General features: G+C 29.5%; 3 protein-coding genes across 3 annotated transcripts; all 3 read left to right on the forward strand.

The window, feature by feature from the left end:
• The first annotated feature begins 1,552 nt into the window (after positions 1-1,552).
• Positions 1,553-3,787, forward strand: LOC147800994 (uncharacterized). The gene has a single exon (XM_087155717.1). It carries the CDS (start codon positions 1,553-1,555, stop codon positions 3,785-3,787), a length of 2,235 nt encoding a protein of 744 aa, XP_087011843.1.
• A 52-nt stretch (positions 3,788-3,839) lies between these two features.
• LOC147800995 (uncharacterized) lies at positions 3,840-4,385 on the forward strand. Its single transcript, XM_087155718.1, has one exon. It carries the CDS (start codon positions 3,840-3,842, stop codon positions 4,383-4,385), a length of 546 nt encoding a protein of 181 aa, XP_087011844.1.
• A 3,112-nt stretch (positions 4,386-7,497) lies between these two features.
• Positions 7,498-21,956, forward strand: LOC107453416 (reactive oxygen species modulator 1). Its single transcript, XM_016070249.4, has 3 exons — positions 7,498-7,666; positions 13,498-13,633; positions 20,842-21,956. Exons 2-3 carry the CDS (start codon positions 13,503-13,505, stop codon positions 20,948-20,950), a joined length of 240 nt encoding a protein of 79 aa, XP_015925735.1. The 5' UTR covers positions 7,498-7,666; positions 13,498-13,502; the 3' UTR covers positions 20,951-21,956.

Here is a 21,956-nt window from a genome sequence, read left to right on the forward strand (position 1 = left end):
TTATTATTTTATTCTTATCGAAATAAATTTTAGAAGGAAGAGTATTTGTTTATGCTTAAAGTAGTTTTCAAAATGAAATATAGATGGCAGTATAAAGTCACGTGAATAGTAAATGTTAATTTTTGTTTCATGTATATGTAGTTTTAGTTCTCTATGTGTTTTGTCTCAATAAAGTTGTGTAATTAAAACCGGCATGGTAAGTGATTATTTTCCCCGAGACGAATGAATCCTTTTTCATTTGTGGCGCCCAACGTGGGGCAGATGTGGATGACTCATGTAAGTGACTTTGATTTTTGAATTTGTTTGAAACTTGAATAGAATTGAATTTTGAATTTGGGAACTTTAGAATTGAATTTGAATAACCATGTCGGTCAGTGATAATGAGACAGATGAAATTAATGAAAACCATTCAAAAGAGAACAACATATAGAGCATTAACGACTAAACTGCTTAATAAAATAAAATCCTGTTATAAAGATGAAAATTTAGATGATGAGAATAAAAATGAAGATTTAAAAACCTTATACGATCAATTGATTGAAAAAGAATATGAGCTTGTAAAACTTAACATAAAGATAGAGGCATTTATTTCCGTTGACGAAATTGAAAGGGAAATAATTTCGGTTGATGAATATTCGGAGAAAATTTTAAAGTGGAAAAGTAAAGTTAAACGAAAAATTGATAAAATTAATGAAGAAACGCAATCGGTTTCTAGTCACGAAAATTTACCTCTAAGTTCATTAAATAGAACTCCCATGATAGAACACAAAAAATTGATTTCTTTACCGAAATTAACTTTGCCTAAATATTTTGGAGACCCCTGTTACTGGCTTGAATTTTGGGCCCAATTTGAAGATGCAGTGCATAAAAATACCGAATTATCAAATGTCGAAAAATTCCATTACTTAAAAAATTCGTTGGGTGGTTTGGCATTAAATTCTATTAAGGGTTTTTGTTTGACAGAATAGAAGTATATACATTTGGAAATAACCCAATTCAAAAAGATTTCGGGGCCACGACAGTTAACCTATCTCATATAAATAATCCAAGCAGATGCGCGAAAGTAGAATTATTTATTACTGATTCTATTTCTCATTGCCACGTGCAGGCTCCGAATGATATGATTAAAAGAATGTTAAAGGAATTAAATTTATCATCTGAAGAATTGTTTTCTTTTGAGGGAAAAGAGAAAATTCACATTTTATTGGGATGCGATTTAATGTGGAAATTTTATACCGGAAATAAATTAGAATTTTCTAAAGGGCTTTATTGTATTGAAACTTTATTCGGTTATTGTATTAGTGGAGTTACGCAATCTATGAATTTAAGAACTCAATCAGTTAACGTTTGTATTTCGGAAAGAAAAAATGTTACGAATTCAGATGGTGATTTAAATGCTAATTTAAGGAAACTTTGGGAAATAGATAATTTGTTTATTGGGAACGATGATAATAGCATTTTAACTAATGATATGGAAATTTTGCAACGCTTTGAAAATGAAATAAAATTTGAAAATGGAAAATATGTGGTTAGGTTGCCTTTTAGGGAAAACATGAATCTTTCTGATAATTTTTCGAATGCTAAGAGGAGGCTCTGGAGTTTGACTACCCGTTTTGAGAAAGATCAGGCTCTCTTTCAGGATTATAATGAAGTGTTTAGAGAACAGTTAAAATCGGGTGTAATTGAACCTATTACTATTGAGAAAGGGATTTCGTCAGACCATATGTATTACATGCCTCATCATCCAGTTATCAGAAGGGATAAAGAGGAATCGTGTACTAAACTACGCATTGTATTCGATGCATCTTCTAAAGATAAAAATTGTTATTCATTGAATGATAATTTAGAGGTAGGTCCAAATCTTAACCCTAATTTGTTAAATCTTCTTTTGCGGTTTCGACAGAATTTTATTGGAATTATAGCAGATATTGAGAAAGCGTTTTTGCACATTTCTTTAAATAAAAACGATAGAGATTGTCAGCGCTTTCTTTGGTTTGATCAGATGCCGCCAAATGAGATTAAGAATTTTCGGAACACTACAGTTGCGTTCGGGGTTAAGTCTTCGCCATTTTTATTAGCCGCTACAGTTAAGCACCATATTGAGAAATTTAAAGGGTCACACGAGTTAGCATACGCGGCGTTAAACGATTGCCTCTATGTCGATGATTTAATTACAAGTGTGAATAATTTAGAAGACGCTATTGAACTGTGTAACGACACAAAGAACATTCTTATGTCTGCCAACATGAACTTACGTGCCTTTAAAACTAACAGCATCGAACTATCGCAATATTGGCAAGAAACGAAATTCGAAGAACGTTCCAAAAATAGTTTGATTCCTATTAAGGTACTAGGTGTCAGATGGGACACCGTGAAAGATGAACTGAAATTGGATTTATCTTCCATAAACTGTTCTCTCTCAAGTACTATTTGCACGAAGCGTGCCATTTTGCAACTATCATGCATGATTTTTGACCCTATCGGGTTTATAGCTGCATTCACGATTCGAGCAAAGATATTGTTGCAAGTTACTTGGCAAAGAGGACTTGGATGGGATGATGAGTTACCTAATGATTTGAGAAGAAAATGGAAGAAATGGACATTTGAAGTTCCGAAACTGGAAGACATTATTATACCTCGTTGGTACTTTCCTAGGTCTAGTCGAGAGAACATCGATTTTCAGTTACATATTTTCTGCGATGCCAGTGAATTAGCTTTCGGTACTATAGCTTACCTCAGATACATCAATGAGTCAGGACAGTATGAAGTTAGTTTTGTCCTTGCAAAAGCTCGAGTTGCACCTGTTAGGAAAATTACGTTACCGAGACTAGAGCTTTTATCCGCTGTCCTTGGTGCAAGAGTGCTAGACTCCTTGAGAAGTGTTTTCCACATAACGAACAATTATTATTTATGGAGTGATTCCATGGTGATTTTACATTGGATCAAGGGGTGTGCTAGCAATTGGAAACCCTTTGTAGGGAACAGAGTAATGGAAGTTCAAGCGAAAACTGAACCAGAAAATTGGAGACATTGCTGTGGTATCGATAATCCTGCTGATTTGCTGACACGTGGGTGCAATGCAAGCGAATTGAAAGAAGGAGATAAATACAGGCATGGACCTCCTTGGCTGAGACTTGAAGAGTCAGAATGGAATAATGGCAGAGGTTTTAGCTCTTGGAATAGCGAACACTTGGACGATGAAGTTCGTATTGAGAAACGAAGCAAGCCCATGAGCATTAATATGAATGATTGCAAGGAAGAAAGCCAGCCTGATTTTATGAACGTCATAAATAAAATTTCGTCATGGACTAAATTGCAAAGAGTATTTGCCTGGTGTAGAAGATTTATTTTAAATTGCAAGTTTCCAGCTGCAAAGATTAGTGGTTGTTTAACAACTGCAGAGATTCAAAATTCTAGAAAATCTCTGGTGAAGATAGTTCAAGAATATGCTTTTGGTACTGAAATAGAATATCTGCATAAAGAGAAGACACTCCCAAAAAATAGCAATCTGTTGCCTTTGGCACCCTTTCTTGACTCATCGGGACTGCTCCGAGTTGGTGGAAGATTGAAGAATTCCAATCTTTCTGACCGTCGAAAACATCCAATACTTCTCCCAAAAGGTCATCATTTATCAACGATAATTGTGAGATATTTTCATAAAAGCCATCTACATGGAACTATTCAAATGACATTATCAGCATTAACGCAAGAATATTGGATAATTGGTGTCAAGAATACCTTCAGTAAGAGTAACACCATCCCGAGTTTTCTCCATTGTTGGAACTGATTATGCCGGTCCTTTCCAAGTGAAGTCCAGAAAAGGAAGAGGTGTGAAGACTATGAAATGCTATGTTTGTTTATTTGTGTGTTTATCCACAAAAGCAGTTCACTTAGAACTTGTAAGTGATCTGACTTCTGATGCCTTCCTAGCTTCTTTAAGAAGATTTACATCTCGACGTGGAAAACCTGATCAGATACACAGTGACTGTGGGACAAATTATGTTGGTGCGTATAGAGAGTTGAAACGCCTGATTGCATCACTCTCTTCAGATGAAGGTTTTCAAGGCTATCTTGCAAAGGATAATATCATTTGGAAATTCAATCCTCCTGCGGCACCTCATCATGGAGGATTGTGGGAATCTACTGTTAAATCTATGAAGTCACACCTTAAAAAAACTGTCGGTGAACAGATCCTCACCTACGAAGAATTCCTAACCCTGATTGCTGAAGTAGAAGCTTGCCTTAATTCTAGGCCACTTACCCCTCTGTCGGATGATCCTGCTGATTGTGAGGCATTGACGCCTGGTCATTTCCTTATTGGTACTTCATTGACATCAGTACCGGATTCTGATCTTTCAAAGGAAGTGATTACACCTTTACAATGATGGAGGTTATTGCAAAAAATGAAACAACAATTTTGGAAACAGTGGTCAACTGACTATCTTTCCACTCTTCAAAGGCGACCGAAATGGCTCCAAGTAAAGAAAAATCTTGCTGTAAATGAACTGGTGCTAATCAAAGAAGATGATTTACCTCCACTGAAGTGGAAGTTGGGACGTGTGCTGGAGACTTATCCTGGAGCAGATGGTAAAATCAGAGTGGTAAGGTTGAAAACTGCAAATGGTGAGTTAAAACGTCCTATTGTTAAACTTTGCCCACTGCCTATAGAATACAAACTTTGAACTCACACGAACTTTGAACTGTAAATTTTAATTTTTCAGTGAAATTTAATTTTCATTTTTAAATCAAAATTTTATGATGGTTGATATTTGTCTGTAAGTGCATTTCATTAGATCAATTTTGTTTTTGTTATAGTTAATTTGTTTATTGTTTGTCTACGATTCACATATATTTCATTTAAAGTTGATTTAGTTTTGTGTGAAGATTCTTAAACTTAAAATTTTCTGTAATTGATTTATTGCTGCTTTATCTTTGAAATTAAAGTTTGAATGAATGTATAACATTTTATGAACCCCCTAAGGGTTCATGGCGGGGGAGGATGTTTATGCTTAAAGTAGTTTTCAAAATGAAATATAGATGGCAGTATAAAGTCACGTGAATAGTAAATGTTAATTTTTGTTTTATGTATATGTAGTTTTAGTTCTCTATGTGTTTTGTCTCAATAAAGTTGTGTAATTAAAACCGGCATGGTAAGTGATTATTTTTCCCGAGACGAATAAACCTTTTTTCAGTATTAGTGTTCTAAAAATTACTTAGAAGTGCTAAACTGCAACTTATGAAAAAAAAATGATGCTCTTTAACTGAGCCTGTGTTACTTACATAGAATTTGTAATACTACTGAAGCAACACGTTAATTAAAAAAACAAACTTATTTAATATCATTAAATTTATTGAGTCATGTCCAAACTTGACCATCTTAACATACACTGTAAACTTAAATAGTAAGAAGTAGTGACATAAATAATAATATCTCAAAGATAATATCCATGATTATAATATCTATGATTCAAAGGCTCATTTTTACTGTGTGATAATTTTTAGGCATGTGCACACATTAATTCTGAATGATCTGAATGTAGCTCTAAGATAAATCTATGCGTTTCTTATATCTTTCTATCCATTTTTATTTCAGGAAATTTTTTAATGTCGTGAAAGTAAAAATCAAACATATCAGGAGTATTATCTTTCTATTTTACGTGCCTACAATTACCCAAACGACTATTAAAACAGATTGAACCATTAAACCTCAAAAAACAATAAATTATATTTTTTTTAAAAAATGAATAACCTTGTTTTCCGTTATGGAATTTAAAACAGCATAATGATTTAATAAAAGCATTATTTAAATTTGAGTAGGACATTTACTACGTAAATTTAAAAATTGTGTAAAATATATAGTTTATTAAAGAATGTTTGAAATTTTTATTAAATTATACATATCAAGTAGCGAATTCATGAAATTAATAAAAGCCTGTGACATTTCTGAAAAATCAAAAGAAAAAAAAAGAAAAAAAAATTGTTCTTTTAAGGGACCCCCAGATCGACCTAACAATGTTTGAAAACTGATGTTCAATCAATTTGGAAATATTGCAATAAAAAAAAAGAGATTCAATAAAATATTCTAAAAAAATTTTTTTTTCACCAAATCCATAGTATTGAAAAACAAGTAAACGAAATAAAATCCTAATTTTTTTTTAGAAAGATGAAAAAACGAAAATAAAACTTCTGCGTCAACAATATTTCTACTAACAAAGGTAGGCTATTGGTGATCGAAATGGGCTGCAGGTGGCGTAGAGCAGAACTCTTTACCTATGGCATCACTTCACATGCTTTCCCCATTAGCGTGGGGAAAGTCATAGAGGAAGGAAGAAAGTTAGTTTCTCTCTCGATTTTCATATAAATTAAAATCTTTTAAGTTTGAAAACTATATGGAACTGAAAACGACATTAAAGATAGTTCTAAAGAAAAGTATCACGGAAATTTAAAAAAATATTTTTAGTGAAGAAAAAGGTAAAATACTAAGAAAAGGTAAAATATCGTAGTACATTCCTATGGATGGGTGATCGTGTAAAGCTAAGGGTGGTGGCGCTAGTGGTAAAATTGCTCTTTCAAGACTTCCGGGTTACTGCTTCCGATATATTTTTACTCCGCAGATTGAAAAATCGCGCCATAATATTATTGCATCATATCTTTTGCAGTATTTCACATGTACCGAGTTCTTTCTTTCAGCCTTTAAACTTCATCATTATCATATTAATATTATAATCATTAGAATATTTTCTAATTAGGCTAACTTAAAAAGATATTTTTAAAGATATTTTATTCAAATGTAGCCAAATAAGGGATAAAATACAAAACATGGCAAACCTTAAAATTATTCACAATGAGATATTAACTTTCCAAAATTTTTCTTGGCCTAACGACCTCTGAGAATCTATACATTTCTGAAAGCTCTTATTAATGGTACAATTATGTTTAGATTTGAGCCCAAATTACAATAACAAAACTGCATAGAATATTAGGCTTGTTCACACATCGCCTCGTAGTCATAGCATAAGTGGAGGGATACACCGGAAATTTTCTAAATTTCTTCCGGTTTAAGGACGCTTGTTATTGTTTACATTAACCACCCATCCATACAACTGAGACTCTCTGTGTTGTCTTCTGTTGTGAGAATGAGTGAATGTGGCCCACCCTATGAACGGGCTTGTGGCAGTATAGCGTGGGTAACGTTGCTCGCCTCCGTGACTTTGGTTCACTGGTGCCCCCTGGGTAACGCTAAATGAGTAACAATTCCGGCATCTTCTATGGCGAAGAACGAAAAGTTCAGTGCCTGCCGTTATTTAAAAAAAAAAAAAAAATACAACTGAGAAGAGGAGGAGAGGAAAGGGAGAAGGGCTAAAGGCATGAAACCGGTCTCTCCCTAGATGGCGTATTCGAGTGTTGCAACCGCCAATAACTTTATGAAAATTTTATAGATGTCGCCCTTATCGTACAGTTTTAAGTTTTCAATGTAAGTATTAAGCTAAATACTTTCTGGTAAGGTAAGATAAAATACTAAGATAGTATACCAACTTACCGCTTTTGCAAGTGCTTATTTAAATTACACGAGATTAGAAATAATACCATTTTGCTGTTATAAATTAGAAGATTTCCAATACTTTATCAGAATTAGTATTGTTGGAAGTTTTTACGTGCTTAATAAGTATATTTTCTTTCTTTTTGCTCTTCTATTGTATAATCTCACGTTTTTTCCTTTCCTTTCCTTGAGTTTCCAAATATTGTTGGAATGTTTATAGAATATTTTAACTAAAAAGTGTCCAATCTCTCAGCATAATTTATACATTTTTAGTGTTTGTTTCCTATTAAGTATTATAAAATGCGAATGCTTAGAATTAAAAAAATTATAATTGTTTAAGCATACAGAACACAATGTAAAGTGATATCCAATATTAATAAACCTTCTGATGTAATCGGTGATGTAATGTAGATCACTATATTTAATTTGAACATATTTGTAATCGCCTAATACAGTTTTGTCAAAAAAAGGACAAATTTTAAAAACCCTATGAGAATCTATAGTAATAGCTGTCGGAAATGCAGTCAATAAATCCGCTTTGATTTTTATTAATGAGAGTTTTCTGTATCGTAATCTTGGGCAGAATAATCGACAAGTCTTGGTAACTTCTGAGCAGCTGCCCATGAGAGTGTTTGTTACTCCTCAGGGAAAACCAGGAAAATGCTGGTAATTTTAAAATCACCTGAAATAAAGGAAAAAATGTAGGGAATTTCGATTTTTTCTTTACAAACTGGGAAAATACAGGAAATTTTGTTTCTTATTTTTGTCTTTTGAAAAATGGTGACCACTCAATATATAATCTATGGGATATTTAAAGATGATATTCTGACTATCAGTGTTTTCATTACAGAAAAAAAAATAGGAGAGAATTTCTCACCCTTTCTCAAAAACAGGGTGAGATTTTAAAAAGTTAAGTGAGATTTTTAAAAATTAAAAAAATCTGAATAGAATTGGAAAAAAATTATTTCTTTAATTATAATATATTTTTTACATCTTCTAATTGAATATTTTTGCTGCATCATCATTTGGAAAATGTTCTATATCTACTTTTTCATCAGCTATTATATTTATTTGACTGAAAAATATCCATATTTGTTTCGTTTTGACCGTTTCTACTGACATTTGTTTCATTTTCATTTGTCCATTATGGAGTAGAAGATGTCCCCTTAACAAGTTATTTGTCCATCTTACATTCATGCACAAGAAATGTAAACGTCTTGCATAAAGAAACCTTACCTACAATGAACGCGTGGTTGCAGAGAAATGTGTTCTGAAAGGGGTTCGGGGGAGGGGAGTGTTCATTTGGAAAATGTTCTGTATCTACTTTTTCATCAGCTATTATATTTATTTGACTGAAAAATATCCGTATTTGTTTTGTTTTGACCATTTCTACTGACATTTGTTTCATTTTCATTTGTCCGTTACAGAGTAGATGTCGCCTTAACAAGGTATTTGTCCATCTTACATTCATGCACAAAAAATGTAAACATCTTGCATGAAGAAACCTTACCTACAGTGAACACATGGTTGCAGAGAAATGTGTTCTGAAAGGGGTTCAGGGGGGGAGGATTCATTTGGAAAATGTTCTGTATCTACTTCTTCATCAGCTATTATATTTATTTGACTGAAAAATATCTGTATTTGTTTCGTTTTGACCATTTCTACTGACATTTGTTTCATTTTCATTTGTCCGTTACAGAGTAGATGTCGCCTTAACAAGTATTTGTCCATCTTACATTCATGCACAAGAAATGTAAACGTCTTACATGAAGAAACCTTACCTACAGTGAACACCTGGTTGCAGAGAAATGTGTTCTGAAAGGGGTTCCGTGGTTCGCACCTGTTCTGACCAATACTGGTAAATAGGGAAGCTAGATAACAATGACCGATGTTCAAAATAATGAAAGATCTAGGAAGAAAAGTGAAACGGATTTTATTCAAAACGACAAAAGACAAAATTTTTTCCAAAATTCGCTCATTTTGAAATTGATTAATAGAGTGCACAAACTTCTCACGTTAATCTTTTTTTTAATCCGAGAAAAGAAAAAAAATTGTGAGATTCTCGCGTTTTCACGCTGTAGTGAAAACACTGAACTATACTAAACTATTTCATTTCTAGCATTATTTAGGGATGTTCAGCTGTTTTTTTTTTCTCAATTAAAAGTTTTTTTTTAATTGAGGAAAGTTTTTATAGCATTTAAAACTAGTATAGTTAACACAATATAATTTATATAAGAGAGCAGTAATTGTTTTTCCTCTTGATATACAGTAGAGAACCAATTATCCGGTTTGCTCGGGACATCGCCATCCTGGATGTCTGAATTTCCCGGTTTTCTGGATCGACCAAAAAGTGTTGTTAATCGATGTTTTATCGAACCCCAATTACAAGAAAAAAGTGTAATGCATAAAGTAAGAGAAAAAAGAAAGGTACTCCTAACTTTAAAAAGAAAAAAAAAATAGTAGAAAAATAACATTTAAAAGAATAAAAAAATTTGCAAGTTTAGGCAAGAAAAACAAGTTTAAAAAATACAAAATTCTCCTATTTACTTTTTAAAAATAATTACAATTCCTAAATTAACTAATATAAACAAAACCAATGATTAAATAACGTAATATATTTTATACCTAATTATACGGGAGGAAACGATAAAATAAAAGGAAAACTTATTAATCTAAATAAAAACACTTGAAAATTATCGAACCGAAATGATAGTTAAAAAAGGCACTAGCGTAAATATTAAAACCCGGAACAAGGCAAGATCAACGGAATTTAAAAAAAACCCTAATGATAAAATTTATGAATAAAAAGAATTTATTGAGTGCGAAATTTATCATGAAAAGAAAAAAATATCAAACGTAGTGGAATCAGAAAAACAAAACTGCAATCTGCTTCATGAAATAATCTTATGTTTAAATTAATAAACAATTTTCTTTTTCTTTTATTTTTTTGTTGATAAAAACACGATTTTTAATTACAGCAGATGTGATTCCACATCAAGAAAAACTTGCAAATGATATTGCACTTCCAAAGAATGAGAATTTATTCAAAAGAAAAAGATTTTATTTTTATTAATCGATGTCAAATAGATAAATATATTTTTCTCTATCATCTTCTGTTCACTGATATGCATGCAATGCATTTTCCCCACCCCCTCGTAAATCAAACAGAAAGCGAAATCATCATGCCGCACCTTTGAGTTTGATTGACAAAGGAAATGAAACATTCCTCCCTTCCCTGCCTTCAAGGTCACGGAGGAAATGATGTTTCTCTGGGTAAACGGGGAAAAAAATTCTCCCCTTCCTTACATTTTCCTCTACTCAACTTCAAGGATGAGTCCAATTTCCGCTTTTTTTTTTTATAATCGTTCTAGTTTAAAATGGTGGGAAAACCGAGCACAATTTTTCCCGGTTATCTGAATACCGGATAAATAGTTCTCTACTGTATTGTGTTTAATTGTAAAGGGAAAACACTGAAATTAACTTTTCTCCAGATTTGAGCGGTAACCCTGGAAATTAAAAAAACAAAAATATCATGGAAAGGGACCAATTTGAAAGGTATAATCTGTAGTCACCCCTGGTCAGACATCTATAGGTTTTTATTTTTAAAAATTGCAAGTTTTAAATCTATTTGTCACCTTTGCAAGTGTAGTTGGCACGTCAAATCATAATAAAATCAAATGGAAATTTGTGTGTCATAATAACATAGCATTAAAAATTATGATGTTTTTAATTGTCATACAAAAATCCGCAACCATAACAATGTAAACCATTGGTCAGTGCCATGTGAGATGCGATTGAAGAATAAATGTTTTGCAGAGAACTGAAATGCATGTTTTGAAATTCGTGTGTTATAATAAAATTGAAGTAAAAATAAGGATTTCATAAATCATGTGGAAATCCATTGCAATTACAGTCATTATATTAGACCACATAGAACACAATGGAGTTATTGTGAATTAATCGTATTATTACAAGTGCACGATATGTAATTTGCTTGTAATAAAAATTAACAAGATAGCCAGAAAATTTATAAGATCATGGGAAATATTAACGTGGCTAAATAACCAAATTATCAATGTTGAAATCAGTTTGCCAACAAAAAGAAGAAGAAAAAATCATTGAAGAGTCACATATTTGCACTAGGCTCAATGCGATTTGAAAATCATAGTGTTGAAAGGTATAAGAAAACATGTGGTTTTAAAACAATTGCTTGATTCAAAATTTGTTTGTGGCTGTAAAGTCATGCTCAATTAATTCTATTTTAACCAAATTTGAAATAATCGGGGAAACAAATATATCACTCTGACTGAACTAATTATTCTTTTGTTACTAATTTAAATTGATTACAGCACTCAGAGGATGTTATATTGTCAATCCAAAATTAGTCTCATTGCATCATATTTTAAATGAAAGATAAAATTAGGAAAAGAACATTATTTTTAGAGCAAACGATTTTTTATTTCATAATAGTGGGTCAAAATTTCTGTTTGAAATAATCAAGAGAAGATTTTTTTTTTGTTCTAAAAGAAAAAATTTTTTGAATATTTTATTGTTTAATAATTCAGTTCTTAATTTTTATAAATTTACGTAAAAGTTGCATATATCCTGCATTTTAGTGATTTCTTCTGAATTTTGTAGTGAATTATCTGCAATTTTAAAAAAAATTAGGATTGGCCAGTATGCAGAAAATATAAAAGTGGAGGTGTGGATGCCATCCATCCCAAGTTCTAGAAAAAAGATGAATATTTACGTGGTGTACTATCATTAATTCACAGATTTTATTAACCAATTTCTTGGTTGTAAGTTTATTTTACTGAATTCCTGTTACTACTAGGCAGTTGTTAGTTGCAAAACCAACCCTACACAACTTAAAACAAGAGAAGGTTGGAGGTCTGGTAGTACATGGTGCTTAGTGTTTTTAAAAAGTGCTTAAAGGTGCTTGTTTTCGATTTTCATTTTTTAAAATCCCTTAAAGTGCATTTTTCATTGGGTGTTTTTAAAAAGTGCTTAATTTTACCTTTTCAAAAAAGAGTTTTTTTTTTTTTTTTTTTTTTTTACCATGTTGATTTTCACCCCATATTATGCAAAAGAGTGCTTTTTACATTGCTCTATTCAATGTTTTCACAATTAATTCCACCACGATCTATTTCGGCATCCCGTCGGTTCATTGGGTATGAAAGCGCTAATCATTTTAGATGTTTGATGAAGTATTTGCGAGTCTGCATGTGCGTCTACTGAGCAGGGTTCAGTGAGATAATTGCATTCTGCTGCATTTTGCAAGATATTCTCAATTTCAGGCTTCATTTTCCACCCTCAAATATCAAACCAAAAATATCTTGATCATTTTATAAAGAAAAGAGTTTTTTGTAAAGAACTAGTTATTTTATCATGATCACGTAAAGTCTGGAAATTTTGCATTTTGTTAATGTAAATAGTGCTTAAAAATATTTTTTGAGTGCTTAAAAGGTGCTTGTTTTTTGTTGAGAGATTTGGCTATGCACCCTGTACTATAAGATGAAGGTTAATTTTTAAAAACACCAACAGCAATTTTCTATTTTGACATAATAACTATATGATTTTCAAATTAAAAAAAAGTAAAGGAACTTATTATTAAACAGGTGTTAGAGTAATTGTATAACTATATATTAATTGATTGAATAATCTTCAAGCAAAAGATTGTAACAATTATTCAGAAAAGCTTGGCAATGTTTTGACTTATGGGATTTCTTTCCTCCCATAGAAACTGTATTCTAATAAAGGATTAAAATAATATGTACAAACATATTTTTAGGGTCTTAATAATATTCCACATTGAACAAAATTGTAAGCTGTAAAGAAATTGCTTTGAACAAAGCTTTATGGAGTTAATTAATAACTCTCCCTGATAATCTTGTACTATTTCTATTGAATTTTAATTTTGCTATCTTATTATTATTTACATTTTTATTTGTTTATAGAGAAAATGCCTGTTGCACCACCTTCGTCTTATTCTCAAGGTCCCAGTTGTTTTGATAGAATGAAAATGGGATTTGGAATTGGTATGTGTGTTGGTTTGGCGTCAGGAGCATTGTTTGGTGGATTTTCTGCCCTTAGGTAAGTACTTTGATTTATTATTAGACTACTTTCTAAACTTGCATCTTTATACTTATATTTTTTCTTTAAATTCATTCAATTGTTTCATATGAACTTTTTCATGCACTGTTATTTTATGTTCATGTTATTTTATATTTTATATAATATTTATTTTTATTATAAAGTTGCTAAAATATAAACTGAAAGTGTATTGCTTGATGATTTCATAAACTTGATACAGTTCCTGTGAATAACTTAGAAATATTTAGATATTCATTTTTATACATGGTCATAAAAGTTGAAATTATAGCAGAAACAATATGTTGTAATATAATAGTAACAATATTATCGTTGCTTATTTATGTTAAGTTTTGTTATGCTCTTATATAAAAAAAAGTGATGTAGTTTTTGTTTTAAAAATGTTTAAGAAAATATTTAAAAACTCATCAGGATTAAGCATATAATTTCTATATATGAACAGGTTTCGCACATATTATGATATTTATGTAAATATTAAAATAAAAATATTTTTGGTTGAAGCTGTACAAATTCTGTAAAACTTTGTTAAATTTTTCAGAATTTTGGGGATAAAATGAAGACATTGTTGGAAAGGGGTATACTGTTATATTAAGAGGTAATAAATTTATAAAATAAAAAGCTTAAATTTTTATTATTTTAATGTCTGGTAAAAGAAAATAAAGCACTCCCACAACAACAAGTTCTTGGGCAGGAAGGGTTTAGAAGTTAAGGCATCAAAATTATTAGATCAGCAACATGATGGTTACAAAGCATGATGGCTAGCACACACCTTTACATCTCCAGCAAGCTAGTAATTATAACCATGGATCTGAAGCTAGGTGCGCTTTAAGCTGCCACCAATGTAACCATGGCTATCAACCTTAAGATATACTTCCACAACTGATTTTATTCTGCTGACAAAATGTGTTGATATGATGACTTTAATGTGTGATTGTTCATTGTGTTTGTGTTTTTTGCACTTTTCAAGTTTTTTGATAAAAATAAAGGGTAAATTTTAGAATTGTAAGACTGGTTCTACTATATTAGAGTTTAAGTGGGCCCAGCCTAAAAAAAACCCCCATCTTTTCACCACTTAAAAAATACCATCCTTAAACCCACTTGGTGGATTTTTCCACATTTTACTTGTTCAAATTATATTTTTAATTTTGTTCTCTTTTTAATTATCAAATCAATTTGTTCTTGGAAATTATAACTTATATTTTTTTATAGATGTACGAACTCATAAGTGTACAAACTTATAAGTGTGCAAATTTATTTGTTTTATAAGTGAACAACTAAACATACAAAAATATCTGAAATAAAAAAATCTTTCTGTTTTATTTATAAAAGCAAAATTTAGTTTAAAATAACTAAATATGTAGTGCTTCATAAAAAAAGAAACTGTTTTGTAAATTTTAATTAATCACTTTTAAATTTATAAGTAAAATTATGTGTAATATATAATTATCATGTGTCAAATGCTCCATGTTTTTCAAATGTCTTAAAAGTTGCTTGTCCCTATGTTATTTTTGTTCAAAATACTAAAAAAATATGCACAAAATTTAATAAAATTAAAATGACATTTAGGTAATCCACCAGTCCCACGAACATAATATGGAAAATTGAAATTCTGAAAAAAGCATGTAATAAATAAAATCAAAGTAATATATTTTCTGATTAAATATTGAACTTAAATCTTTTGAAGGATATAATAAAATAATATAATATAGAGTTAGTTTTAATTTTCCATTGAATTTATACAATTACACTCAATTTAAGTTCAAGTAAAGTTTGATGGTTTGGCAGATATCTTAGTTTTTGTCAATGTTGCTCAAAGACCTACAGAATATTTTGTTAATGTTTTTTACATTTTGTTAATCCTATGTAACTTATCCTATGTTTTATTAGTCCTTCTCTAGAGTCTTTGTTCCTCATAGTCATAGACATATTTTTATAAATGATATGGTATAAATTTCGGAATTTATTCATTCGAAAACATCTGTTAAAACTTTGAGTCAAGTTCTAGTTTATAAATTAAAAACCAAAATTCTGCTCCAGATAAATTAGAAAGAAAGATATTTGCACTGAAATTATATTTTGAAATTTGGGTTTTCTGAAATTCATTCTATATATTTATAATTTAAAAAAAGTATCAGTGAAACTGTTTTTTAAAGCATTCTGTTTCCCCGGTATAACTTTGCTGCTCCAAAGAGCAAGTGGTAACATCTCTTCGGTAAGATAACCAGTAGTGATGTTACAAAAGCATTAATTTGACTTTCAGATATAATGGGAAAGACAAACTTGAGTTTTATAAGGGAACAAAGTAATAGCATGTCATTCTAAGGTACACTTATGGTAGAACTGCAAGTTATCCACCTGGAACTAAGTGACTAAGTTGGTAAAGTCAAGTCAAGCAGTTTTGCAAACTGTTGTTTTGAAGTTATTGTGACAGTTAATAGTTGTGTATTTGTTGATCACAGAAATTTTAATTGTGTACAACAGTTTGGTGCTTCCTACATTCAGTGACTTTGTCATATTGTTTCAATTTTGTTCATCAAAATTATCATAAAATGGTTTGTGCTTTGTTATGTCTGGTGACTTAGAAGACTCAATCTTTAAGTCATCAAAAACATGAGGCAAAATGATTTTGTCAATATGACAGTGACAAGCTTACCAAAGAAGTGCCTGTCCCAATTTCCATTGCAGATTGACATATGCAGCGGGGACATGCCTACTATAGGAAGAATTTGTATCGAATGTAATATTCACAATTGTTTGTGTACAATGCCAAGAAGTGAGCAGTTCATATATTAAGTTGACAGTTATGGACTTACCTAACATTTTATGGAGGTTTCAATTCTGTATTTATTGTACAATAGTACATTCTGTATTTATTGATCAGTGTTATTGGAAGTTTTAAATATCATTGCATAGGAGTATTTAGGAAAGTACCACTTTTCCTAGCAAGTAGCTGTAATCTTCTTTACAGTTTGCTTGCTGTTGCATAAAGATCTTGCTATAGTAGCTGTCTGCCTTCTTTGTTATGTAATTAGTGGTTTTATACATACTGCTGTTCTTGAGTCATATGTAAGCATGTGACCCATGAAGCAATATTAACTTATATTATAATGCTATATAGGACTTAAAAACTTTTTCTTACTCTTTTATTTTAACGATTTATTCAAGTACTTGCTTGAGGGTTCTTCAAGCAAATACTACTAGTTTCCTGTTTTTATTTATTTATTTATTATTTTTTTATCAGTCAAATTGGAAATATTTGTTATTAGGTTGGAACTAACTTTTCTCTTTGCATTTTTCTTTCATCTTTCTGGTAGCTGTAACTATTTTTCTTTTAATTTCAGTTTTCTTTTAAGAATTATGTCATTTGGTTCAACTGTTGTCAAATGGTCATTATGCATTGACCAAAAGTTTGGATGGATTTGGATTTTTCATTTTGCATTATGGCAAAGAAGTTTTTTTTTTCCCGCAAGCTTTTCCTTTATTCATCATTGGAATGTTTGCTTTTTCACAAAATACTTTTATTTGGGAAAGCAGTAGGTTTGAGGATTGCCATGTAGTTCTGTTTTCATGGAGGCCCTTTTTAATATGATACACCTTACACCTCAAAATTTGCAAATTAGTTAGCAGTCTAGTGCTACTTATTATTGAATCATAAGTTACCTTTCTATCAAGAGTAAAAATATTTGGAAACTGTCTAGTTTCCAAGTTGAGCCTTTGTGGCCAAATTAAAATATAAAGCTAAATAAACATAGTAAATCTTTTCAAACTAAAGTTATGTACTATTATAATCAAAAGTAAAATAGCCCTTCAAGCCAAAGGTAGAATGTCTATTTAAATCAAGATTGGAATATAATTTGAAACAAAAATTAGAAAGTTTGATCAAGCCTTATGTAAGATACTTATTCAAATAAAATATAAAAATCAGTTTTAAATAAAATTCCAAGTTAAAACAAAAAAGAAACACTACATTATATATAAGTTTCAATTGTAGTCACTTTTTTTTTAGCTATGTCGATAACTTTATTTGAATATAATTGATGTAAATGCTGCTAGAGAACTATATTATTCATTGATACAAATAATTATTATTACTAAATTGATTATTATTAAATTATTTTTAATAAAATATTTATGTAACTGAGTATAAAAAATTCTAAATTTAATGATTTATCAAAATCTAAAATTTTGATGTTGCCATGGATACCCTAAAATTTCTTAGATAATTGAAATCTTTGATATGTTAATTTTTTTAAAAAAAGAAATGGAATATTTTTAGATGGAGGACAAAGTGATTTGTTTGTAGAAGGGTGTTTGATAAACCCTAATATGCATACCCATTATAAACATTGCATAGTTTATTTGGATTGTAATCTCTTCAGTATTTGTTAAAATATATTAATGGATATTTATCATCATAATACATATCATGATGTGCAACCAATTTTTATTTTCAAATAAATATATTATGTGAAGTATTTTTAGATTAAGTATGCAGAAATTTTCTTTTTTAGAGATGGGCATATTAAAAGGTTAGAGCAAACTATCTTCATTTCATTTTAAGATTTTTATTTTACACTATACTTTTTTTCTTTAGACTATACTGGTTAATATTACATCTCTTGCATAAATATCTATGTTTGATGGTGAAGTTTTAAATTTGAACCCATAGTTTTGCAAAATATTATTAGAATTTTAGTTGAAAAACAAAACATCTGAACTATTAATCGCTTATTTACTGCTTTTCTCATGATAGTTTGTCTTAAAAGAATATTTTCTTGTGTTTGATTAGTTTGGTTTAAACAGTGCAATTGCTTAGGGACTAAAAAAAGTCTGTCATGTTTAAATAGGTCTCTAAAGAGAGAATTTCTGTTATTTTACATTTTTGTTTAATAAAATTGTTATGACTCATAAAATAAGCTTATATTTTGCTTTTTAATGAGAGTAAGAAACATATTTAAGAATATTTTTTCTGCTTGTTAATTTTTTTATTTATAAAATTTTGTTAATTACTATAAGGAGTCGTAAATTATATAATGAAATTATACATTAATAAATTGTGAATGTTGATTGTAGATATTGGTTGTACTTCATATGCTTGTGTTCTAACAAAGAATAAATTAAATCATATTAATTAAATTAAATAAATTTTTTGCATGCCTATTAAAATCTTAAATATACTTGGAATGCTTGAAAATACAAGTGTTAAATATTTAAATTTTTTTATTCCATCAAAAATAAAAGGAACAAGATAATTTTTTTGCATATTATCAGCTTTACAAAGAATTCATTTATGGTAAAATACAAATGAACTCATCGTGTCCTATAAATATTTAATATATACATTTGCAGCTCATAATTATATAATTTCTCAAAAAATATCCAGAAATTTCTTAATTATCTATCATGTTTATTTATGAATTTAGAGCTAACCTCTTATATTGTGATTTATATTTTGTAAAGAATCATTTTAGTAATTTCATCACTATGCAATTCATTGTGCATTTATACTGTAGATAAAAAACTCATTCTCTGACAGAATTATTTCTTTTCTTAATTCCTTAGTAACAATAAAATATACTAGTATATCTTATTCTTATTTAGTATATATAAATATGAAGTATGCAAGTAGAATAGTAGTAGAGGCCAGCAATTTTTTTTTCATGCCAAAGCACACATGCGTAAGGTTTTTTCTTCAAAACCTGGGTTTTGGTTAACCATGTTCTATGCACATCTTAAAATAACTATTATGTAGAGAGCATGAAAGTGTGAGGACATTTCTCTTCCAGATCTTATTCTTTTCTTTTATCTCTTAGACCCCTTCTACATTTTAAACAAACTTATTTTTCCCTCATTTTTTTCTCTCGATATTTATGTTAAGTGTTTATTATGAAGCAATAGCAGGTTTATAGAAAGAAACAAATTGTAAAAACAAATAAGCTTCTAATTTTGTTTACATGAATTGGATGATTTTTGTTTTAGTCACCAACTCAAATTTAAAAATTAATATATCATTTATGAAGAATTTAAAACTTGCATGTTTTCTCATTAAAATTTTTCTGACATCAATTAATATTTCCAACGCATATAAAATCACAGGAATGTATGTTTGTTATTTATTTATACAAAACTATTCTTGTTTTGCAAGTAGTTTTTTGCTAGTTCAAGTGAAGTACATGTCCCCTTTTGACAATGCACTCATTTTCCTTTAAGAGTCATCTGCAGGGATGGTAGGTAACAGTAGAGAGCTACAAACTAAAATTTGCAAATTTTTGGTTGCTTTTTCTGGGTTTTTAAAAGGCGCAACACATAAGCTTTTGAATTATTTAGAAGTAGTGGCGAGTAGAAACTTCATAAATCAAATTTACTAAACTCAGAATCATACATTAAAAGCCTACCATTATCCAATATTTTCCATTATCCAGAGCCAGTTGGCATCTCTGCAACTGCCACTCTTCTTAGTGAAATTATTTATTTTTACTATGAAAATGAAAATCAAACATGCAGCACTTTGAAACTTCTATAGATCAGTTTTACTACAATTTATTTAGATTTGTGATATCATCTGATGACGTTTTTACTATAGGGGTCTGTTTTAAATTTGATTATTAATTACGTGGTTTGCATAGGTTTAACAAACTTTGCTTTTTAAACAGAATTCTGTCTTGATTTGATTGTATACCTTTTAAAATTTTTTTCTTGCTAATGTGAACTACGCAGGAAGAACAAACTTCTGACATAAATGTCTCGGAAAATTGTGAACTGGCCTGGATGCAGATTTTTATTTGATATAGTTTGATCTTGTTTTTATAAAAATATTTCTTCAGTTCAGTAACTGCCAAACTCAATTTTATCTTTAAATAAAGATGATTAAACTATGCTGTCAAGAAAATTTATATAGAAGCTTTAAAATTTTTTAAATGAAAGATATCTCCTCAAAATCAATATCCAGCATTTATATTTGAAAAAAATAATTCACTTTATTTTCAAAAGAGTTAACATTAGTGTGAGCTATTGTTAACTCCATAGGAAAAATATGATTGAGCATTTGATATGTAGTCTTCATTAGTAGAATCTGTTCTTGACAAAATGTACTGTGTTTTAAGGTATTGTAACATTTCCATTGTGTTCAATAGCTTTAAAATAAAATAATAATTATTACAGTGCCAAATACACGAGTGTTTACTTTTCAGATATGGAATAAGAGGAAGAGAACTTATCCAAAGTGTAGGGAAAATGATGCTTCAAGGCGGAGGCACTTTTGGAACTTTTATGGCTATTGGAACAGGAATCCGCTGTTGATTTTTTTAGTTTTTTTTTTTTGGAAGTATATAATAGAAAATATTGAAGAATCTTATTTGAGCTTTATAAAATAAGAAAGAAAGACTTGAAAATCAAAACAAGTAAGCTTGTATGAAGAAAATGTTTGACATAGATTTGGTGCTATAATTAGCTTGTATATTGAGTCATTGAGTTTCAGAACAACTTTAATTATATATTCTGTAAACATAAATATTGTTTTAATAACTTAATTTCCTTTCACCATTCCTTAATTTTTTTCGATTAGTTAATAGAATTTATATTGTTTCTTGCAATTGAATAATATTTGTTAAATTTTTATATGTTAAAGTCTGTCAATAGTTTCTAATTAATTATAATTAATTTCGCAAGTGAAATTTTTTTAATCCTAAGTAATTGTGATTTAAAAGATTTCTCATGCTGTTTAAAGCTTACTCATCTTTTCAAATTTATTAATGAATATATTTTTAGTAAAAAAAAATTAAAAAAACGTATATATAAAAGTGAAGTTTTTCTTTGCTAGTGTATTAAAAAAATATTTTTTCATTAACATCATTGTTTAATTTTTTTTAAGTTATATTCCCTTTATTTCTTTTGCAAAAAACATTGAGAGAATGAAGATTCTGACTATTTAGTCAGATTTAATTTGAATCTTGTTTTTCCATGTTTGTTTTCATCTTTTATTTGTTGTAATAGTGTTCTGCCTTGATTTGAAAGAGAATATTTTATATTAATATGAATTAATATTTAAATTTAAAGCTTAAAAGTATAAAGTTTTATATGCAAGTTGCAGTAAATGTACTGTCTTTTTCAATTTTAAACCATGTTTAAAAATATTACAAATTTGTTTAAAAAATAATAAATATTGGTTATTAATTCTCAAATTTTTTAGATTTTGTAATTAATTGATTATTTGTATTTGCTTTTTTATACTTTAACCATATATTGTTTTTTTTTATAATTAAAATGTAGAAACGCATTCTTGAAAAATAAATTACTGTCATTTGAA

This window comes from Parasteatoda tepidariorum, chromosome 12 (assembly GCF_982258835.1).
Source record: "Parasteatoda tepidariorum strain Cologne lab strain chromosome 12, Ptep-v5.0, whole genome shotgun sequence".
NCBI classification, from domain to species: domain Eukaryota; kingdom Metazoa; phylum Arthropoda; class Arachnida; order Araneae; family Theridiidae; genus Parasteatoda; species Parasteatoda tepidariorum.

Excerpts from the sequence above, each read along its gene's own strand:
- LOC107453416 (XM_016070249.4), top strand. The coding sequence starts at position 13,503 with ATGCCTGTTGCACCACCTTCGTCTTATTCTCAAGGTCCCAGTTGTTTT. Across the intron at positions 13,634-20,841 it reads GGTGGATTTTCTGCCCTTAG|ATATGGAATAAGAGGAAGAG; the intron begins GTAAGTACTTTG and ends TTTACTTTTCAG.
- LOC147800995 (XM_087155718.1), top strand. The coding sequence starts at position 3,840 with ATGAAATGCTATGTTTGTTTATTTGTGTGTTTATCCACAAAAGCAGTT.
- LOC147800994 (XM_087155717.1), top strand. The coding sequence starts at position 1,553 with ATGAATCTTTCTGATAATTTTTCGAATGCTAAGAGGAGGCTCTGGAGT.